This window comes from Erinaceus europaeus, chromosome 17 (genome assembly GCF_950295315.1).
Source record: "Erinaceus europaeus chromosome 17, mEriEur2.1, whole genome shotgun sequence".
NCBI classification, from domain to species: domain Eukaryota; kingdom Metazoa; phylum Chordata; class Mammalia; order Eulipotyphla; family Erinaceidae; genus Erinaceus; species Erinaceus europaeus.
The window spans coordinates 36,986,125-37,008,630 of NC_080178.1; the positions used below are offsets into that span (position 1 = coordinate 36,986,125).

Genomic DNA, 22,506 nt, shown 5'->3' on the forward strand with positions numbered 1-22,506 from the left:
GTAGTTCTAATTCCAAGCAAAATTCACATTCTCATAAAGGAAAATGAGATTTTTGGAACTTTTGACAGCACTACATAAAACATGGCACAGAGTTTCTATTCCTGGGAAATTAGGGTGAGAGGAGTGAGAGACTAGTAATTTGCTTTTTGTATCAGCACATATACATCCAGCCCCTTAAATTGTCAGATTAAAAGTGCCTTTGTAATTAATAGGGTAATAGTAGGAAAGCACAAAATTGCAATGAAAAACACAGTGGCAGAAGTCAGTTTTTACATAGTATTTACAGTTTTAACGTGTAACTTAATTGTTACAAAATGTTTTAAGATATTATATTACAGGTTTTGTTATATATTAAATAAATCATCAAACATAGTGTTTGTTATACATCTCTATAAAGTCTAGGTTTAAAAGCAGACAGATACAAATATTAAGCAAACAAAACATGTGAGGTTCACTTTCATGAGCAAAAATAGTTTAATTTGAATTCTAGTATTATCTAGTTTGTTATGATCACATGCTTTTGACAAGAAAAATATATTCTTTAATATAGATTTAGGTTTTAATGGTCTGAGAATTTGATCAAGAGTTAAAGCAGTGAATATGTTAACAAGGCAAATAAATAATAAAGTGAGAGACTATTTTTAATTGGTATATTGTGTGTGTATGTTTGTTTATGTACGTGTATAATATAAATTCAATAACAGATTCAGAAAATAAGAGCTAGGGAGTAGGAAATGAAAGTAACATACTTACCCCATATTGCCATAAAAATAGCAAAGAAGACTGTCCCTCCATTATCAAACAAATATGTCACCTTAATAGAAAACAAATAAAAATATTTGTCACACTTCTGGTTATTAGAATGCAGTGGTTACTGCTTGCATTTAGGAATTGGGATTTTTTTCACTCAATAAAATTATATTATTTAAAAACATAAATATGGAAGATGATATTGCATGCCTCATACAACTATTTCATGTAATTTAATCAAGGTAAGAGGTGTGGAAGTAGCATTTTTCTTTTCCTTTCTTTTTCCCTTTTGATTGCATTTGGATTCCACTGTTGTTTTTCTTAAAAGTGGTTCTAGCTCCTTGGGGGTGATATTGAAGTTTTAGTGTAAGCTACAGCTTTTCAGTTGAGGTATGTATAATCGCACTTCCTGTTAGCAAATTGTCCAGAATTGTATTAATCATAATATGCACATAATATGCACAGTTCTGATGATGAGCCCATACATTTAATGAAACAAGTATCACCTTGATGTCTTTCAGAATGCACCATGGCTTTCAAAAGTGGTTGTAGAGAATAATAAAGTTCTTTCTAACAGGTTTCAGAAATCATTGGTCATTTAGGTTACAGTTCAAGTGTTTTTAAATCAGATATTGCCTAATATTTTATAAAGATAAATGTACAGTTATTTTATAACATTAAATAAAATTTCAGGTTTTCAGTACTTCTTGAATTTAATAAAGTGTAAATTCAGCTCACCTTTGCTTCTTTTCATTTCCCTAGTATCCTCATTATACTTAGGTTAGTAAGGGGGATTAAGCCACTACAATCAAGGAAATAAGATGATTTTTGCAGCCGCATAAATAGCATAGAAACTACGGAGAACTAGGAGAACAATCTTAGTGGGCAAAAGAGGCCACTTCAGGCAAAATCAAATTGTAAAGGAAGTAGGAATAGAATGGTGTCTTTGTTCACTGCATTCTAGAGGCTACTACTCAATTGGGGGGGATTAAACAACACTAATGAGTATTTTGATTATAACCTCTGGAACACAGTGCTGCAAAACAACCTGCAAAAGAGAGTAAGAGAGTATATATTTTCCTGTAATTTAGCATAATTAAAATATCATTAGACAAATTATCAAAAAAAAATTTTTTGAATAGGTATGAGATGCCCTAAATGGCTCTAAATTTCTCTGATTCGTAAAGCTTGTGATCTGTACAAATTTTAGAGCTGGATTTCTCAGCACTCAGCAGTACATATTATGAGGAGAAAAGAAAAGGACAAATGATTAAATAATCCCACAGAGCTCATAAAATTACACACAGCAGGGGAGCCCAACTTCTTGTTTCCAAAAGCATCCCACAGAGATACCTGCTGCTGCCTTACAGTCAAACAGCTGTCTCTTTTCTTTATTAACCTAGTACAGGAAACAACCTCCAAAGAGTGTCAGAACAGAGATTTCACAAATGCACATTTAAAGGTGATCAAATAATATTTCATCCCTACCTCAGCACAGTTATACTACTAGAAGAGTGGCAGTATAAAAAAAAAAAATCAAACTACTGGGGGCTGGTTGGAGTTGCACAGGGTTAAGTGCAATTGCAAGGACCAGTGCAAGGACTCCCAGTTGGAGTCCCCTAATCCCCACCTGCAGGGGGTTGCTTCACAAGAGGTGAAACAGGTCTGCAGGTGTCTTTCTCTCTCCTTCTCTATCTTCCCCTTCTCTCTCAATTTCTCTCTCTCTGTCCTATCCAACAACAACAGCAACAAAATGAAAAAAAAAATGGCCACCAGGAGCAGTGGATTCATGGTGCAGGCACTGTGCCCCAGTGAAAACCCTGGATATAACAAATAAAAAATAAATCAAACTTCAAAATGCTTTTTATTTTGAATACACATGGTTTGTCAGACTTCATGGAATATTTTCCGTTAAAAATGCTTTGAACTATTTTTCTTTCCCTTGCTTCATTTGTCTACAAATCTTACAAAGTTTGTTTCTTTCCACCAAGGTTCAGAGTTATTGCTGGGGCTTGGTTCTTTCACGACAAATTCACATCTCCCAGCAGTCACTTTTCTTTATTTTCCTTTCCTTCTTTCAAAAAAATTAATATAGAGACAGAAATAGGGCAAAAGAGGGAGAACAAAAGGAGGATACCTGCAGCCTTGCACAAGGTAACTTGTGAGCTTTACTGGTTTTTGCCACTGCCCACCCCCTAACTCAACATATTTAAATATTAAATTTTTAAGAAACACAATCACAAATCATTGTTTTATGTGGGGTAACAGTTAATAAAGCTAGAATGGGATTTAGGGTTGACTTCGAAAGTTGCCCTGAGAAGGGATGTAAAAACAATCATTGTACTAGATCTACTAAGTTTTTACGTGTGGCATGTTAAGGCCAGAGTGAGAATTAGAAGCTTGTGCTTATAATATAAGGTACTATGGGCTTCATTTTAACATTGTTGAGTATGGTAATAGATAGAGAAATTAAATCTCAAGTAAAGTTATTTTAAGCACTAATTCTCCATTTTCTTTGACATAGCATTTCTCCTGCAGAGATATGTATGGCAAAAACCAAACAACAACAATAAAAATCAATAAATCTGATTATTGTCTAGGGTGGTAAGATTTTCGTTACATATGAAACTTAAAATCCATGCTGTCCCAAAAGTAATTGATAGGTCTCTTAAATTATCTTATGGGTTCAGAAAAACATAAAGGTCTATAAATTACCATTTGTATAACATTATGTTCTCTTTGGGCTAGAGAGAATACGGTATCATTTGATCAGATTCAACCCTGCAGGCAAACTATTATGGGAGTCTAGGGGACAAGAAATTGGACATTATGCCTAAGATGAACTCCTTCCTCAGTTTTTAATACTCCAACAAGATAAATTGGTAGAACCAGCCATATTCCCTTGGACAATTATAAAGCCTTCATGAAACAGGGACTTACTCTGCCTGTCTACCTACCCTTGACCCCACCAGTGACTTGGTTAAGGCACTGCCCTTTACAAATGCAATCCAAAGATCAGAATCATCTGAAGCTTTTTTTTTTTTTTTGCCTCCATAGTTGTCATTAGGGTTCGGTGTCCATACTATGAATCTACCTCTCCTGGTAGTCATCTTTTTCCTCTGTTGTTATTTTTCCCATTTTATTCGATAGGACAGAAAGAGACAGGGGAGGTAGAAAGGAAAAGAGAAAGACACCTGTAGACCTACTTCACCATTTGCAAAGCATCCCTGATGCAGGTGGAGATGACAGGCTCCAACGTGGATGCTTGTGCAGAAGTAGTATTATGTGTGCTTAACCAGGTGGGCCAGGGCCCTGCCCCTCATTTGACAACATTTTTCTTTAATATGCAGATATCTACGTTTGATCCCTGACCAACTGATTCTGAATTTAGAATATGGGTCCAAGAACTTGCTTTTTAATAAATGTCCTAGATGAAAGTCATGGAATCATAGTGAACTCCACCATGTTCATGGCTATTTTTCTTTTTCCTTTTGATATAATAGAATATGAAAGAGCACGAGCACAAGCACTAGAGACATCTGCAGCACTGCTTCAGAGTTCCAGTGTTTGTGAAGCACCCCCTACAGGTGGGGACCAAGGACTAGAACCCCAGTCATTGTGCATAATAATGTGTGTACTCTACCAAGTGCACCACCATCCTGCTCCTGATGAGTACTCTTAAACCACTCTTGTAAATTAAAGAAACATGCTCTATTCCATTCTCATTTCTGTTGTAGTCCAGAATCAGTAAACAGCCTGAGGCTTATGCTAGGTATTGATTAAATGTTCGTTGAACAAGTGAAAACATTTTCAGAAACTAATAACTATTAAGAATAGGAGTAATTACAAAGGTTGAAACATTTTAAATCATATGAAATTATATGAAAAGTCAATGCAGAAGCCTTTTATCTAATAATTTCATTTTAAATAAATATCTCCAGCATAATACAGATTGATGGTGCCTTGTCAAGTGTCTTTAAATGATTGTAAAAATAAAACTTGCAAAAATAGTATAATACTGGTAATTTAAAAAATATTAATATTGAGAATAAAATAATAAATAAAATATTATGCACTTAAATATAATATTGATCCTACCATAGGGCCATTTTTTCCATGAAAGAATATTACTGAAATTATTGAGAATAATTACATTACACAGATTTAATTTTTTGTTACTTGTCATTGATTATGTAGGAAACCTGGCTCCTTGTCCACTGTAACATATATGTTCAACCAGGTTCACCACCAGGCCCCTGAAATAAAAATGTTTATTTCTAACTCATGAAGAATGATTCTGAGTTTTGATTAAAACAAATATATATATTTAATATTCATCATAGAAACAAATACAAGACATATTAAATATTTTATCTTAGTGGAATTTGTTTCCAAAGGGCAATATTCTACTCTGGAACCCAATATCCACCTTTGTTACAATTGCTATTAACTCTTTCTGAGCCACACTTACCCCTGTATGCTGAGGGAAGGTAGGAAAAAAAAATTACTACAGAAGGAAAAAAGTCCATATGATTTACCATTTTAAAAGTTTTTAAAATATTTTTATTTATTTATTATTGGACAGAGACAGAGAAAAATTTAGAGGGGAGGGTAGATAGAATAAAAGAGACAGAGAAAAACCTGCAGCCCTGTTGTACCACTCATGCAGCTTTCCCCCTGCAGGTAGGGACCAGGGGCATGAACCCAGGTCCTTCTGTAATGTAATATGTATGCTTAACTAGGTGCACCACTGGCTGGCCCCAAGAATTGGCATTTTTTAAATCACTCTCTTACTTTACTACTTTGCTATACATGTATATTTATTTTGACATTCAGATAATGCCAATATGCTTCATCAGACTTATTCACATAGAAATAAAAATAATATAAATATGGTATTTGTGGTGTTCCAAATATATATTATTTTCATGCATATGCTGAAAGAGTACATATATATATATAATGACTTTTATACACTTAAGTTTTACAAATAATTTTTTGAGAAAATATTCCCCTAATGTAGACATCTTTAAGGCATATCCAGAATAATTAAACAGGTATGTTTTAGGAGTTAAACTACAAGTACCTTTTTCCATACCCAAGTCTACTGTTTCATCTTATTATAGAAGATGAATATAAGTTATATATTATATATATTATATATTTTATATATTATATATATTTCGTCTTATTATAGAATATGAATATAAGTTATATATTCATTATTTATTATAGAAGATGAATATAAGTTATATATTCAACCCTTGGTCCCCACCTGCAGGGGAAAATTTTTGCAAGTGGTGAAGCAGTTTTGCAGGTGTCTTTCTCTCTCTCTCCGTATCTATCAACCCTTGCTTAGGTCTTTTTCTACTATCATACACCAAGACCTCAAAAGCCCTGTTTCCTTGCCTATCTTTATGCTCTCCCTCCCCAGAGCCCTTTGCTTTCATGTACTATCCCACACCCAACCCAAGTTTTATTTTTGTTTCTCCTTTCTGTTCTTATTTCTTAAATTCTGCCCATGAATGAGATCATTCATAGTCTTCCTTCACTTTTTGGCTTTTCCTACTTAACATGATCCCTTCAACTTCATCCAAAATGAAGTTAAGAAGGTGAATTCATCATTCTTAGTAGGGGAATAGTATTCCATTGAGTATATATATACCACATATTCTTAGTCACTCATCTGCTTTTAGACACCTAGGTTGTTTCTAAGTTTGGGCCACTACAAATTGTGCTGCTGTAAACATAGATGAACACAGATCTCTTTGGATGTGTTTATTTCCTTGAGAAATATCCTCAAGAAAGGAACTACTTTCTACAGGAATTGGACCAATTTACATCTCCAAAAGCACTGTAGAAGGTTTTTTTTTTTTACCTCTGCCCCTAATTTCTCCAACATCTGTTGTTTGTTTAAGTTGCTCTAGGAAATGGTCTGGGTTTCAAGAGTTTCAAAACCATTATGTGATTCTAGTTCTTTGAGAAATTTTAGAATTTTGGTATGATATTTCAATTTAATAGAAGTATTTACAATTAAAAAATTCTCCTTGAAAATGTCCAGGTGATGACAAATCAGGTTAATCGCAAATAGTATGAAGCACAAGGACCAGTTCAAGATTTAGTTCGATCCCCCAACACCTCACTTGGGGGACGGGTCACTTCACAAGGGGTAAAAAAAAGTCTGCAGGTGTCTATCTTTCTCTTTCCCTCTCTGTCTTCCTCCCCTCAATTCCACTCTGACCTATCAAAAAAAAAAATTGAAAAAAAAAAGTGGCTGCAGGAGCCATAGTGTAGACATCTAACCCTGTAATATACATATATGGAGGGGGGTCATTCCAGGGGAAAACTGAATGGCAATGATTAGTGACAAAAATAAAATTAGGCAAATATATTAAAATAAAAGTATACTGAGTTCATAATTGCTTTAGAGTTATATTTTACTCAGTTGTTAATAATATTGATGTTGAAATTCCTGGGATCATTACATGTTGGTAAAAAAAAATACTTTTTTAGAGCTCTTTTACTATATGCTTCTTGAAATAAGTTGAGCTCAGGGAGAACACATGAGAGGTACACCCACCTTAGCATAGATGCAACTGTCGTTGAGTCTCTGAAGTGAGCAGTTCTTATCGCACAGCGGACACATGAAGACTTCTGTGGCCTTACAAATTTCTTGGCTAGAGATATAAAAGAAGACAAGGAAAGCATGAAACTCCATTTTTGAAGTAGGATCTTGGCCTCTGTGACCAATTCAGTAGGAAGTAGGAAAGTAGAAAGGAAAAGTAGACTATTCTGATCCTTCCCCTGCCTTGGAATCACCAAAATGAGCAGCAACCATCACACATACATCTTCATAACCCCTGCTACAGTCAAATTGATGCATCATTTGCATTGGAAGTTGAAAAATCTGGTTTTGTCTTTTTGCAGCATCACAAAGATATGTCATACTGTTTATCATTTAGATATGCTAAAAGAAGAGAGGGCATTTGTATCTTCAATTTTACATCCATTGCCGTTAAAATAAATTGAGTGTATATCATAGATGAATTTGACACAGCAATAAGACATGAATTAACAATTTCTCAAAAAGTCACAGCCTGAGAGTTTGTGACACTTCTTATAAAACTTAAGTGAATTATTTTAAACTAAAACTTCTCTGGAAATACTAAAAGTAATTTGAAGAGTGGTTAAAATGTGAGAGTTAGCTGGTGTTTTTTTAAAGCAAAATTTGCTGTTGTAAAGAGTGTATGAAGAACAGGCTATAGCTCATCCAGCAGAGTACACACTTTACCATATTCAAATACCATATTAAAGTTCCTAGCCATGAGAAGAGAACACCTTGTAAAGGGCAAGATTTCAAGAGCTGTGGAGTGGTGCTGTGATGCTTCTCCTCAATACCTGTTTCTCCTTTTCTGCCTCTCACCTTTATGTTGAAAAAGGAAAAAAAACAACCTGCCAAGAGAGGTGGAATTACTCAGATGTGAAACCCTGTGGTAACAAATTAATAGGTAATAGATGCATTAAATGCTAGATAGATCTACATAATCTCAAACCAAAGTCAAAATAAGTCCTAAAAGATGGGCTCATGTCCATTAAACTTCATTCTCACTGTGCTCTCCTGCATATGTTATGAACTCCACAACTGGCAATAAAGACTAGTCCTCACTGCTGTCTTCTGCAATTGTTACTAGCTTCCCAACTGAGAGTAAACTGTTGTTAAGTGATTTGCTGATGTCTTACAGCTCAGAAAAGGTACTTCTGAGCTTAGTTTTTTCAAATTCTAAATCTAGTTCTCCATAAACTATGACATTTTAAAAAGAGGGCTGCATTGTTTCAAAATGGAACTTTTATGTACTTATAAACTTACTTATTATAGAGCTGGGGCCTAGAACAAGTGCCATTTCAGTCTTTGAAAAACATTCATTCATTCATTCATTCATTTATTTTGCCATTATTATAGAGATATGGGGGGGAGTTACTATAATACTAGAACTTTCTCCAGTGATATGACATCTCCCACATGATGCCTGGCTGCATATATACTATAATTCTCTTATGTTTACCTACATCTAGATTCCAAATGTCTATCTGGAGTAGGATGAAGCAGGTACAACTGAAGAGAAGATTATATTTCATCTTATTAATATGGCTAAAGAGCAAGAATAAGAAGAATGAATGCACTTTTAAAAAGATATTTGTTAAAACTTACTATCATACTTTATTGTGTTTTAAGAATAACAATGTGAACTGCATTGAAATTCTGTTCTAATGAATAGACACATTGACCAGTGGAATAGAATTGAGAGCCCAGAAATGAGGCCCCACACCTATGGACATCTAATCTTTGACAAAGATGTCCAGACTATTAAATGGGGAAAGCAGAGTCTCTTCAACAAATGGTGTTGGAAACAATGGGTTGAAACATGCAGAAGAATGAAACTGAATCACTGTATTTCACCAAATACAAAAGTAAATTCCAAGTGGATCAAGGACTTGGATGTTAGACCAGAAACTATCAGATACTTAGAGGAAAATATTGGAAGAACTCTTTCCCGCATAAATTTTAAAGACATTTTCAATGAAACGAATCCAATTACAAAGAAGACTAAGGCAAGCATAAACCTATGGGACTACATCAAATTAAAAAGCTTCTTCACAGCAAAAGAAACCACTACCCAAACCAAGAGACCCCTCACAGAATGAGAGAAGATCTTTACATGCCATACATCAGATAAGAGTTTAATAACCAACATACATAAAGAGCTTGCCAGACTCAACAACAAGACAACAAATAACACCATCCAAAAATAGGGGGAGGACTTGGACAGAATATTCACCACAGAAGAGATCCAAAAGGCCGAGAAACATATGAAAAAATGCTCCAAGTCTCTGATTGTCAGAGAAATGCAAATAAAGACAACAATGAGATATCACTTCACTCCTGTGAGAATGTCATACATCAGAAAAGGTAACAGTAGCAAATGCTGGAGAGGGTGTGGGGTCAAAGGAACCCTCCTACACTGTTGGTGGGAATGTCAATTGGTGCAACCTCTGTGGAGAACAGTCTGGAGAACTCTCCGAAAGCTAGAAATGGACCTACCCTACACCCTGCAATTTCTCTCCTGGGGACATATCCTAAGGAACCCAACACATCCATCCAAAAAGATCTGTGTACACATATGTTCTTGGCAGCACAATTTGTAATAGCCAAAACCTGGAAGCAACCCAGGTGTCCAACAACAGATGAGTGGCTGAGCAAGTTGTGGTATATATACATAATGGAATACTACTCAGTTATAAAAAATGGTGACTTCACCGTTTTCAGCCGATCTTGGATGGACCTTGAAAAATTCATGTTATGTGAAATAAATCAGAAACAGAAGGATGAATATGGGATGATCTCACTCTCAGGCAGGAGTTGAAAAACAAGATCAGAAAACGAAAACACAAGTAGAACCTGAAATGTAATTGGCATATCGCACCAAAGTAAAAGACTCTGGGGTGGGAGTGGGTGGGTGGGGAGAATACAGGTCCATGAAGGATGATAAATGACATAGTGGGGATTGTATTGTTATATGGGAAACTGGGGAATGTTATCCATGTACAAACTATTGTATTTATTGTTGAATGTAAAACATTAATTCCCCAATAAAGAAATAAAAAAAAAGAATACGGGAAAAAAAAAAGAAATTCTGTTCTAAAAATTTATTAAGTTGATCTGTCTAGTATAAAGTCAATGTACAATTACCATTTCCAAGTGGTAAAACAAAATCACAAATCAGATCAAGTCTAAAGACTTAGATTAAATCTAATTTTAAAATCTACAATCATTAGAATCTCATTTCCTGAAAGTTAACCAAAATTTAACTTGACATATAACATAAAAAAGTTAAAAACAATTTCTTTTTTCTCTTCATATTTGCTCATATATGTTTTATTATAAATTATGTTGCCCATATGTCTGAAGGTTTATTTATTTTTTATTGTTATTGATTTATTTCTGACCATTGAAATAAGAGTTTTGTCTTCCACAAAATTCTTTGACTTGACTCAACCACTAGGGGGAGGGAGAGTTCCCAGAATATTTTTAAAATCTTTTTGCAAAGTCTGGCAATGTAAGTTACAACCAGGATTGATGTTTTCCTTTGTTTCTTGCATATTGTTAGGAATATACAAAAACAGGCGCTCCAGTGGTGCAATCGGTTAGCACGTGGTACTTATACAGGAATATACAAAAACAGTTGATTTTAATGATGGCCAAAAATTTAAGAGGAGGGAGTTAATTGTCTGTTTGCGGGTAAATGTATAGATTTGTCTATTTGGGGGTAAATGTATAGATCTAGCCCAAGGTTTTTGTTTCCTTTTGTTTTTGTTTTGTTTCTTTTAGTCTTGTTAATATAACAATGCACATAATAAGATGCCTAGTGACAAATACTTTAGGGAAATGTAAAATAATATTTAAGAGGTCCCAGATTGGAGGTATGGACAAAGCATGGAGTTTATAATTAGATACAATCAGTAGAAAATAAAAACAAAATTATTAACAAGATATTACTTCACATTTACTAGGAATGGTATATAAAAACATAAGATTTAACAAGTATGTGGGGAAAGTGAGATACTTGTACAGTTTTGGTGAGGTGATAAGATAATGATTATTATGGAAAATAAGAATGTTAAAAAAAAAGAAAAAGGAGGGGGACCTACCATGTAACCCACTTCTAGGCACATATCTAAAAGAACTGAAACCAGGAGTTTGAAGAAATATTTGCACTCCTATCATCAATCCAGCATTATTAAAAGTAATCAAGATCAGGGAATAAACTACAGTACATCTACAGATAAAGGATAAAAATGTGGTAAGTAAAATGTACAACAATATGGATAAAACTAGAGTAAAATACATTGGATTATGAAATAAATAAATAATGATGCTTAGTGAAATGAAATCAGTGGCAAAAGCTCAAATACGGCACAACTCCACTTATATGAGATATCTAGCAGAGTTAAGGTCACAAAAACAGAGCAGCATCATAGTTGCTAGAAACAAGGGTTTTTGCTCAGGTATAAAGTTTTAGTTATGCAAGTTGATATAAATTCTATTGAACTTCATTTTTATGAAACAGGTAAATCTCATGTTAAGTGTTCTTACCACAATTTAAACAAATGATTATCATGTATAAGTTTGGAATTTAACTGACCACTAAGTGTATTATTTCAGTCAAATCATTTTCCTCCATCAATAACAACTTTGTCACCTCTAGTTTGACCAGTGATGGTAGAGGACCTATTAAAGGTCTATGCCTATTGTGACTATAGTGGTATCAAAGGATTCCTGATTAGAACCCCAGGTGATGAGGTGGAGTGATAATTGGCCAAAGGACCATCATTAAAGTCTCTTGGCTTATCCAACTTTTGTAGTCCCTTCTTTGAGAAGCTTAGAATTTCTCCCAGTTGTAAAATATTGTAATCAAGCTGATATTAGGTTTACATGATCTGTCTAAAGGATTGATTTATTATGTTTATTTATTTAATTTAATAAGACAGAGAGAATTTGAAAGAGTAAGGTGAGAAAGAGAGACAGAGAGATACCTGCAGCACTAGTTCACCACTTGTGAAGCCTTCCCCATGCAAGTGGGAACTAGGGGCTTGAACCAGGTCCTTGCATGTGGTAATGTGCACTTAACCCAGTGGGTCATCAACCTGGTCCTCTTGCCACCTTTTTAATTTTAATTTTCCTATTACATATAATAAACCATGCACAAATCTCACCATATTTGGTTATATAAGATTATAGAAAACATGTAAATATATATATATATGCACAAAAACATATATATAAACTATATAATCTATAACTTGATTGCTACAATTGCTAAATGATTCTACAATTACTATAGGATACTTTCCAAAATATGACTTTAATTTACATGAATATAGCAAGTGAGAAGATAAAAATGGTAGAAACCAGTTTGTAGCTTTAATATTTTTCTGTTTTTCAACATATGTGCACAAAAAAGAGCTTACTAAAACAAAGGACCAGAAAATAAAAATCATCTGTCTTCTATCCACTGGCCATGGTAACACCTACAACATAACCAAGTCTAACACCTTAAATGGAAAAGTTCAGCCTCAAGAAATGTTGAAAGTGAAGATATATAGTGACTCTTACCTTGGTTTAGAATAGAAAGTCTGACAAGATCTTAATTATAGCATGACAGAGTAGCAGTAGTGTAATACCATAAAGCACTGAAGAAAAGAATCCATTAATTCCTTTTAAAACACTCCTAAAACAGTTAAAGAAAAGGAGTCTCATTGACTTCACTGGCATATAAATCAATAAGGACAACAAATCTACTCCTTTCATTGTTTTTGTTAATTTTCAGCTTTGTAGAAGTGGAGGTGTTGTGTTTTATTACACTACATGAAGTTGAGTAAGTATGTTCTTGATGGAATCAACTTTAATAACAACTAAGAACAAATCTCTGTCTTAATCAGTTCACTTCAAAAATATTTTTAAACACCCTAAGACTCCTTGAATACACTATTAATTAAATTTGATAATGCTGCACAGTGCAAAACCATGCATTTCTATACACTAACAATAAAGTACAAATAAGAGACATTTCTATACACTAACAATAAATTACAAATAAGAGGCCACAAAGATAGCATCAATAAATTCAAGAGCATCGAAATCATCCCAAGTATCTTCTCAAACCACAGTGGAGTAAAACTAACTTTTAACAACAAACAGAAAATTATTAAAAGTCACAGAATTTGGAAACTAAACAACATACTCCTTAAGAACCTCTGGGTCAGAGAGTCACTCAAGCATGAAATTCAAATGTTCCTGGAAACAAATGAAAATGAAGACACAACCTATCAAAATATTTGGGACACAGCTAAAGCAGTACTGAGAGGGAAACTTATAGCCATACAATCACATATAAAACACCAAGAAAAAGCTCAAATGAACAACCTTACTGCACACCTCAAGGACTTAGAGGAAGAGGAACAAAGGATCCCTAAAGCAACCAGAAGGACAGAAATCACTAAAATTAGAGCAGAAATAAATAACATCGAAATAAAAGAACCATACAAAAGATCAATGAAGCCAAATGTTGGTTCTTTGAAAGATTAAACAAAATTGACAAACCCCTAGCCAGACTCACCAAACAAAAAAGAGAGAAGACTCAAATTAATAGAATAGTAAACAATGCAGGAGATATCACAACTGACACCACAGAAATCCAGAGAATCTTGCAAAACTTCTATGAACAATTATACGCCACTACGCTAGAGTATCTGGAAGAAATGGAACAATTCCTAGAAGCACATGCCCTTCCAAAACTGAACAAAGAAGAACTACAAAATCTAAATGCACCAATTACAGACAAAGAAATTGAAACCGATGTTAAGAATCTCCCCAACAACAAAAGTCCTGGACCAGATAGCTTCACAAACGAATTCTACAGAACTTTCAGGAAACAGTACCCATACTTCTTAAGCTTTTCCATAAGATTGAAGAAACAGGAATACTCCCTTCCACCTTCTATGAAGCCAACATCACCCTGATACCAAAAGCTGATAGGGACAGAACAAAAAAGGAAAACTACAGACCAATATCTCTGATGAACATAGATGCCAAAATATTAAACAAGATCTTGGCCAACCGGATACAGCAACATATCAAAAAGATTGTTCATCATAACCAAGTGGGATTCATCCCAGGAATACAAGGTTGGTTCAGCATCCATAAGTCAATCAATGTCATTCACCACATCAATAAAAGCAAAGCCAAAAACCACATGATTATCTCAATAGATGCCGAGAAAGCCTTTGACAAAATCCAACACCCATTCATGCTCAAAACTCTACAAAAAATGGGAATAGATGGGAAATTCCTCAAAATAGTGGAGTCTATATATAGCAAACCTACAGCCAACATCATACTCAATGGACAGAAGCCAAAAGCATTCCCCCTCAAATCGGGGACTAGACAGGGCTGTCCACTGTCACTCTTACTCTTCAACATAGTATTGGAAGTTCTTGCCATAGCAATCAGGCAAGAGAAAGAAATCAAAGGAATACAGATTGGAAGGGAAGAAGTCAAGCTCTCACTATTTGCAGATGATATGATAGTATACATAGAAAGACCTAAAGAATCCAGCATAAAATTACTGGAAGTTATTAGGCAATATAGAAAGGTATCAGGCTACAAAATCAATGTACAGAAATCAGTGGCATTTCTTTATGCAAACACTAAATCTGAAGAAGAAGACATCCAGAAATCACTCCCATTTACTGTTTCAGCAAAATCAATCAAATACCTAGGAATAAAGTTGACCAAAGAAGTGAAAGACTTGTATGCTGAAAACTATGAGTTGCTACTCAAGGAAATAGAAACTGATACCAAGAAATGGAAATATATCCCATGCTCATGGATTGGAAGAATGAATATCATCAAAATGAATATTCTCCCCAGAGCCATATACAAATTTAATGCAATACCCATCAAAGTTCCACCAAGCTTCATTAAGAGAATAGAACAAACACTACAATCATTTATCTGGAACCTGAAAACACCTAGAATTGCCAAAACCATCTTGAAGAAAAGAAACAGAAATGGAGGCATCACACTCCCAGACCTTAAACTATATTATAAAGTCATCATCATCAAAACAGAATGGTACTGGAACAAAAATAGGCACACAGACAAGTGGAACAGAATTGAAAGCCCAGAAATAAATCCCCACACCTATGGACATCTAATCTTTGATAAGGAGGCCCAAAGGATTAAATGGAAAAAGGAGGCTCTCTTCAATAAATGGTGCTGGGAAAACTGGGTTGAAACATGCAGAAGAATGAAATTGAAACACTTTATCTCACCAGAAACAAAAATCAACTCCAAATGGATCTAAGACCTAGATGTCAGACCAGAAACAATCAAATACTTAGAGGAAAACATTGGTAAAACACTTTCCCACCTATTCCTCAAGGAAATCTTTGATGAATCAAACCCAATTGCAAGGAAGACTAAAGCAGAAACAAACCAATGGGACTACATCAAATTGAAAAGCTTCTGCACAGCCAAAGAAACTATTAAACAAATAGAGAGACCCCTCACAGAATGGGAGAAGATCTTCACATGCCAGACATCAGACAAGAAACTAATCACAAAAATATATAAAGAGCTCAGCAAACTTAGCACCAAAAAAGCAAATGACCCCATCCAAAAATGGGCAGAGGATATGAACAAAACATTCACCTCAGAGGAGATCCAAAAGGCTAACAAACATATGAAAAACTGCTCTAGGTCACTGATTGTCAGAGAAATGCAAATTAGGACAACACTAAGATACCACCTCACTCCTGTAAGAATGGCATACATCAAAAAGGACAGCAGTAACAAATGCTGGAGAGGCTGTGGGGACAGAGGAACCCTTTTACATTGCTGGTGGGAATGTAAATTGGTACAGCCTCTGTGGAGAGTAGTCTGGAAAACTCTCAGAAGGCTAGACATGGACCTTCCATATGAGCCAGTAATTCCTCTCCTGGGGTTATACCCCAAGGACTCCATAACACCCAACCAAAAAGAGGTGTGTACTCCTATGTTCATAGCAGCACAATTCATAATAGCTAAAACCTGGAAGCAACCCAGGTGCCCAAGAACAGATGAGTGGCTGAGAAAGCTGTGGTATATATACACAATGGAATACTATACAGCTAACAAGAACAATGAACCCACCTTCTCTGACCCATCTTGGACAGAGCTAGAAGGAATTTTGTTAAGTGAGCTAAGTCAGAAAGATAAAGATGAGTATGGGATGATCCCACTCATCAACAGAAATTGACTAAGAATATCTGAAAGGGAAACTAAAAGCAGGACCTGACCAAATTGTAAATAGGGCACCAAAGTAAAAGCCCTGTGGTGAGGGGTAGACATGCAGCTTGCTGGGCCAGTGGGGGGTGGGAGTGGATGGGAGGCTATGGGTCACAGTCTTTTGGTGGTGGGAATGGTGTTTATGTACACTCCTAATAAAGTGTAGACATATAAATCACTAGTTAATTAATATGAGAGGGGGGATATCAATTGTATGTCTTAAAGTTTTTCAAAACACAAACTGAATCTTTTTAATATATTGGCAGTGTATTTGATATGCGGACTCTCTCAAAAGCCTAGATCAAGTAGATCAGAAGCATCCAATAGCACAGCTATATACTAGATACTGGATACTGTACAACAAACCCTAACCAAAGGACTTTTCAAAGTTAACCCAATTACCAAATAATGTGATGATAACATTAACTATCGATTGTCTTTTTGAACCCTAAGACAGCAGGAACCTCACATCTCCACTATAGAGCCTCTACTTCCCCCTGTCCTGGAACCCTTGGATAGGGCCCACTTTCCCATATGCCTCTCCCAATCCATATCAAATAATATTGCATCCGCCGATCACAACCTAACCAACGCAATGATTGCCACCTTAACATGCTTCACTTCAGACTGTGTCCAGAGACTTCACGTGTGGAATGACAACCCTTCAGCTTAATTACTCTGGTGAGACCTTTCCTTTTATAGTACACTCTAATTTCATCTCAGGTGGTTCACTTCCTAACAAAGTCCCATAACCTAGATATACACCAGTTTCTGTGAGAGAGAGCTTATGTGCACACGTATCCATAAACTACTGCAAAATATATACCTGAAAGCAGAAGTACACTAGAGTTTGCAGTGAGTACCTCCCTAACACTTCCTCTCCACTATCCCAAGCTTTGGGTCTATGATTGCTCAACAATTTGTTTGGCTTTGTATGTTAACTCTCTTTTCAATCACCAGGTTCCAGATGCCATCAGGATGCTAGCCAGGCTTCCCTGGATTGAAGATCCCACCAATGTGTCCTGGAGCTCAGCTTCCCCAGAGACACACCCTATTAGGGAAAGAGAGAGGCAGACTGGAGTATGGACCGACCAGTCAACGGCCATGTTCAGCGGGGAAGCAATTACAGAAGCCAGACCTTCTACCTTCTGCAACCCTCAATGACCCTGGGTCCATGCTCCCAGAGGGATAGAGAATGGGAAAGCTATTAGGGGAGGGGGTGGGATATGGAGAATGGGCGGTGGGAATTGTGTGGATTTGTACCCCTCCTACCCTATGGTTTTGTTAATTAATCCTTTCTTAAATCAAAAAAAATTAAAAATAAATAAAAAAAGAAAATAATCACATTTAACCTTAAGGAGTAAAATACTTCAGAATAAATTTAACCAAAGAGGTTCAAGATTTTCTTTAAACTAATTAATAAATAAATAAATACAGTGACAAAAATAATGAAGACACACAGCAATGGAGAGATATTTTATAGTTGTGGCTTATGAAAATTAATATTACTAAATGTACATACTATCCAAAGCTGAATGAATATATATGTGTATATATACATATATATTTAATGCTATATTTATTAAAATACCATTGGAACTTTCATAAAAATAGAAAAAAGTATCAATCCTAAAACATGCACAAAAATCAAATTGTGAAAATGATGTCAAGTTCAGAAGAAAGAACACAGATAAAAGGGTCAACCTATTGATTTCAAACAAAATTAAAGAACTATAGCTATCTACACAATGGGTATTGTCATAAAGACACACACCTGGATCAATGGACTATTGATAGAGAGTCCAGAAATAAACCTACATATATTTTGCCAATATTTAACAAATGACTTAGTATACAGTAGGGAAAGAATAGTGTTTTTTTTTAATAAATGATGCTGGGAAACTGAATATTCATCAACAAAACAATGAAAATGGATGCCTATATTACACAAAAATTAATTTAACAACACAGAGCTAAAAAGCTCTTGAAAATGCAAATGCAATTTCAAATTGCAAATTTCAAAATTGCAAATGCAATTTTTCCCTCTATATGGAGGGGGAAATTATTTGAAGATAATATATCTGCTAAACATTTAACATCTAAAATATAGGAGTTCAAGACACTCAAAAGCATAAACAACACAAAAAAGTTTGAATTTAAAATCAAGCAGAGGAAAACCTGCAAGCAAGCCAAGTGTCCAACAACAGATGAGTGACTGAGAAAGTTGTAATATATATTTATTGGAATAGTACTCAGCTATTAAAAATGGTGAATTTATCTTCTTCCCCTCATTTTGGATGGAGCTTGAAGGAGTCATGCTAAGTGAGATAAATCAGAAACAGAAGGATGGATATAGGATGATCTCACTCATAAGCAGAAGTTGAAAAACAAGAACAGAGGGGAAAATACAAAGCATTGGACAGGAGTTGGTGTATTGCACCAAAGTAAAACACTCTGGGGTGAAGGGTGATAGTTTTAGGTGCTGAAACATGATAGCAGAAGAGGACCGAGTAGGGGTTGAATTGTTATGTGGAAAACTGGGAAATGTTACAAACTATTGTATTTTACTGTCAATTGTATACCAAATAAAGAAATTTAATAATATATAAAAGTTTAAAAAGTAAAATCAGGCAAAAGAACTAAGTATTCATTTTTCTTAAGAAAGATACAATATAATTCCAGATGCCAGCATGATGCCAACCAGACTTCCCTGGACTGACAACCCCACCAATATGTCCTGGAGCTCCGCTTCCCCAGAGACACACCCTACTAGGGAAAGAGAGAGGCAGACTGGGAGTATGGATCAACCAGTCAACGCCCATGTTCAGCAGGGAAGCAATTACAGAAGTCAGACCTCCCACCTTCTGCAACCCACAACTACCCTGGGTCCAAGCTCCCAGAGGGATAGAGAATGGGAAAGCTATTGGGGAGAGGATGGGATATGGAGATTGGGTGGCAGGAATTGTGTGGAGTTGTAACCTCCCCATCCTGTGATTTTGTTAATGTCTCCTTTCTTAAATAAATTAATAATTTTAAAAAAAAGATACACAAATCAACAGGTACATGAAAAGCTGTTCAGTATCACTCATTATCATGAAAATGCAAATCAAAACTACAATAAGCTATCATTCACACCTCTAAGAATAGCTATCATCAAAAATAATAGACAGTAATAGATGTTTGATATGGAGAATAGACAATTATTTCATATTAGTGGTGAGAATAGGAATCGGTGTAGTACCAATGAGCAAGGAGATTCCTCAGAAAACTAAAAACAAAATTACCACATACACAAGATAACCTACTTCTGTATGTCTATATTCACAGAACTGTAGAAGGACTATCAAAGAGATGTATTTATCCATATGTTCATTGCAACATTATTATCACTGTTATCTTACAGGAACAACCTACACCCATCAGCAGGTAAATGGATAAAAGAGGTGTGAAATATGTTCCAAAAGGGGTGGATATTTCCAGTGCAGAAGTTCTTCCAGGAAGATGTTGTCTTCTAGAGTGGTAATGAGTTTGCACAATTCTGAAGTAAACCCATCTATATAAAACACTTTTGGAAATAGGTCTTTACTTTTAGCCAATTTTCCTTTGACTTTTGTAAATAACAATAAAGCATTGACACTAAATCAAAGAAGATGATTATGGAAATTAATTCAGTTGTGGGAAGTATTTTGTTTATAGGCAATATTGTAATACAACTATATACATACACACATAAAAATATGTCTGTCTCTTGATTATCTACTTACTTAAAATCATTCTAATGAATTTTCCTTGTTCTCTGCTGGTCCATACTTGCTGCTATCATGATGAGCCATAGCAGCAAGTATGGACCAGCAGATAAACATGCTGGACTTTAAAAATGGAGAGTGATTTTTCACACTTAATACTTCATATATAAACTAGAACTTTATATTCTTGTGATACACTAAATAGAATATGGTTGTGCTCCTCCATTACCAAAAGTAAATCACACTTAAATTGTGGTACCATCACTGGATTTATAGTCAGTATTACCAGGAAGATTCTTCTCAGTCAGAAGAAATGTCTGTGATTAACTTACCTTACTTGACTTGTATTCATTGTCAATATTCCATAGAAGAAAACACATAAACCAACAATGGCTGCAGGAATAAGCATTCCAGTATACCATCCCAGCCAAGCAAAGTATAGCCCAATCTTCTCACCAAAGTATAACCTGTATAAGAAAGAAAATTCTTAACTTAAGGCAATATACATTACATTAAAAGATAATTCTGTCACCTAGTCAGAATTTCAGATAGATATATGAGACTCTCAGACCAGTTCTTCCTCAGCTCCACTTAGTGTATATTAAAATGTTCCCCATCCAGGTTTTGCTGTAACAGAACACACCTAGTGAAATTTTCACCATATTTTCCCTTACTCTCTCTTTTCCTTTTAAAAATATGTACTTATTTATGAGAGAGACAGAAAAAAGAGAGAGGAAATAAATAAGGAGAGAGGAGAGAGAGAAAGAGGAGAGAGAGACAGAGAAACACACACAGAGAGAGAAACAGAGAGAGAGAAACAGAGAGAGAGAGAGAGAGAGAGAACATAGAGAGAGAAACAGAGAGAGAAAAACACAGAAAAAACCAGAGATAAACCAGAACATCTCCTGGGTACATAAGATACAGAGGTTGAACTTGGGAAACCATGTTTGAGAGTCCATTTCTTTATCCACTGCCTTTCCTTGTTTCAAAAGTTCCACCTGTAAATGTAATCACTTGATATCCATTCTCTTTCTGGCTTATGTCAGTTAACAAATTTGCCTCAAATTCTATCCAAGCTATGGTAATGGAGAGTTCATTATATAGCTGAATTATATTTCTAACATTTTGAGGAACTTCCAAAATATTTTCCAAAGAGGTTGAACTAATATATATATGTATATATATATATATATATATATACATATATATATATACTCACCAATATGTTGTCACTTAATATATGTGTTCCTTTTCCTTCACATCCTATTTAGTTCTTGTTATTTTTACCCTTTCTAATGTATACCATTCTCACAGTGGAATCTCATATTTATTTGGATTTTGTATGCCTGTTGGTCATCTGGATCAAAGCTTTTATCCATACACTCTTACTATTTTAATGGGGATGTTTTCTTTTTTGTTACTTCGTATTGTGAGCTCATTAATTATACTTTGTTATTAGCCCTTTCTCTAATGTATATGATGTAAAAAGATTGTCTCCCACTCAGGAGGGTCTTTATTTGTTTGCTTGCTTATTTTGGTGGTATTTCTGCTTACACTACATAGGTTTTAGTTTAATGTAATGTAATGAAGTGGTCTGCCAGTTCTATGCATTTTATGGTTTCTGGTCTAATATTGAAGTCTTTGGCCTATTTGGAGTTGACTTTTGTACAAGAATTGTTACAGTCTTGTGTCATTTTTTTCTGCATGTTTGAACATTTTCATTTAAGCGATTATTTTAAAGATTGGTATTTCATAGTTTATTTGGGTATATTACAGTGATTATTAACTCTTCCTATGAAGAAAATGTTTCCGTCATTTTTTTTTCGCAAGAGACTTTTTTAACCTTTTATTTTTAATTTCTTTATTACTATTTTTATTTATTGGATAGAGACAGCCAGATGAAGAGGAAGGAAGTCAGAAAGATGATAGAAAGGGAGACTGAAAGATACCTGTATCCCTACTTCACCACTTGTGATGCTTTCCCCATGCAGGTGGGGACCAGGAGTTTGAACCTGGGTCCTTGCACATTGTAACATATGTACTTAACCACGTGTGCCACCACCTGGCCCATGCACAAGAGACTTTTCTAAGAGTCATTTTTAGGTAATTGGGTAGTAGCACAGC

The 22,506-nt window shown here is 35.0% G+C and overlaps 1 protein-coding gene across 1 annotated transcript in view; it reads right to left on the reverse strand.

The window, feature by feature from the left end:
- The window catches only part of ANO3 (anoctamin 3), a 361,962-nt gene that overhangs the window by 96,994 nt on the left and 242,462 nt on the right, over window positions 1–22,506 (reverse strand). The window contains exons 10-12 of the mRNA XM_060176666.1: window positions 20,715–20,849; window positions 7,331–7,427; window positions 754–814 (exon numbers count right to left, since the gene is read on the reverse strand). Of these exons, the coding sequence (XP_060032649.1) occupies window positions 754–814; window positions 7,331–7,427; window positions 20,715–20,849 (293 nt within the window). The remainder of the gene's footprint in view (window positions 1–753; window positions 815–7,330; window positions 7,428–20,714; window positions 20,850–22,506) is intronic.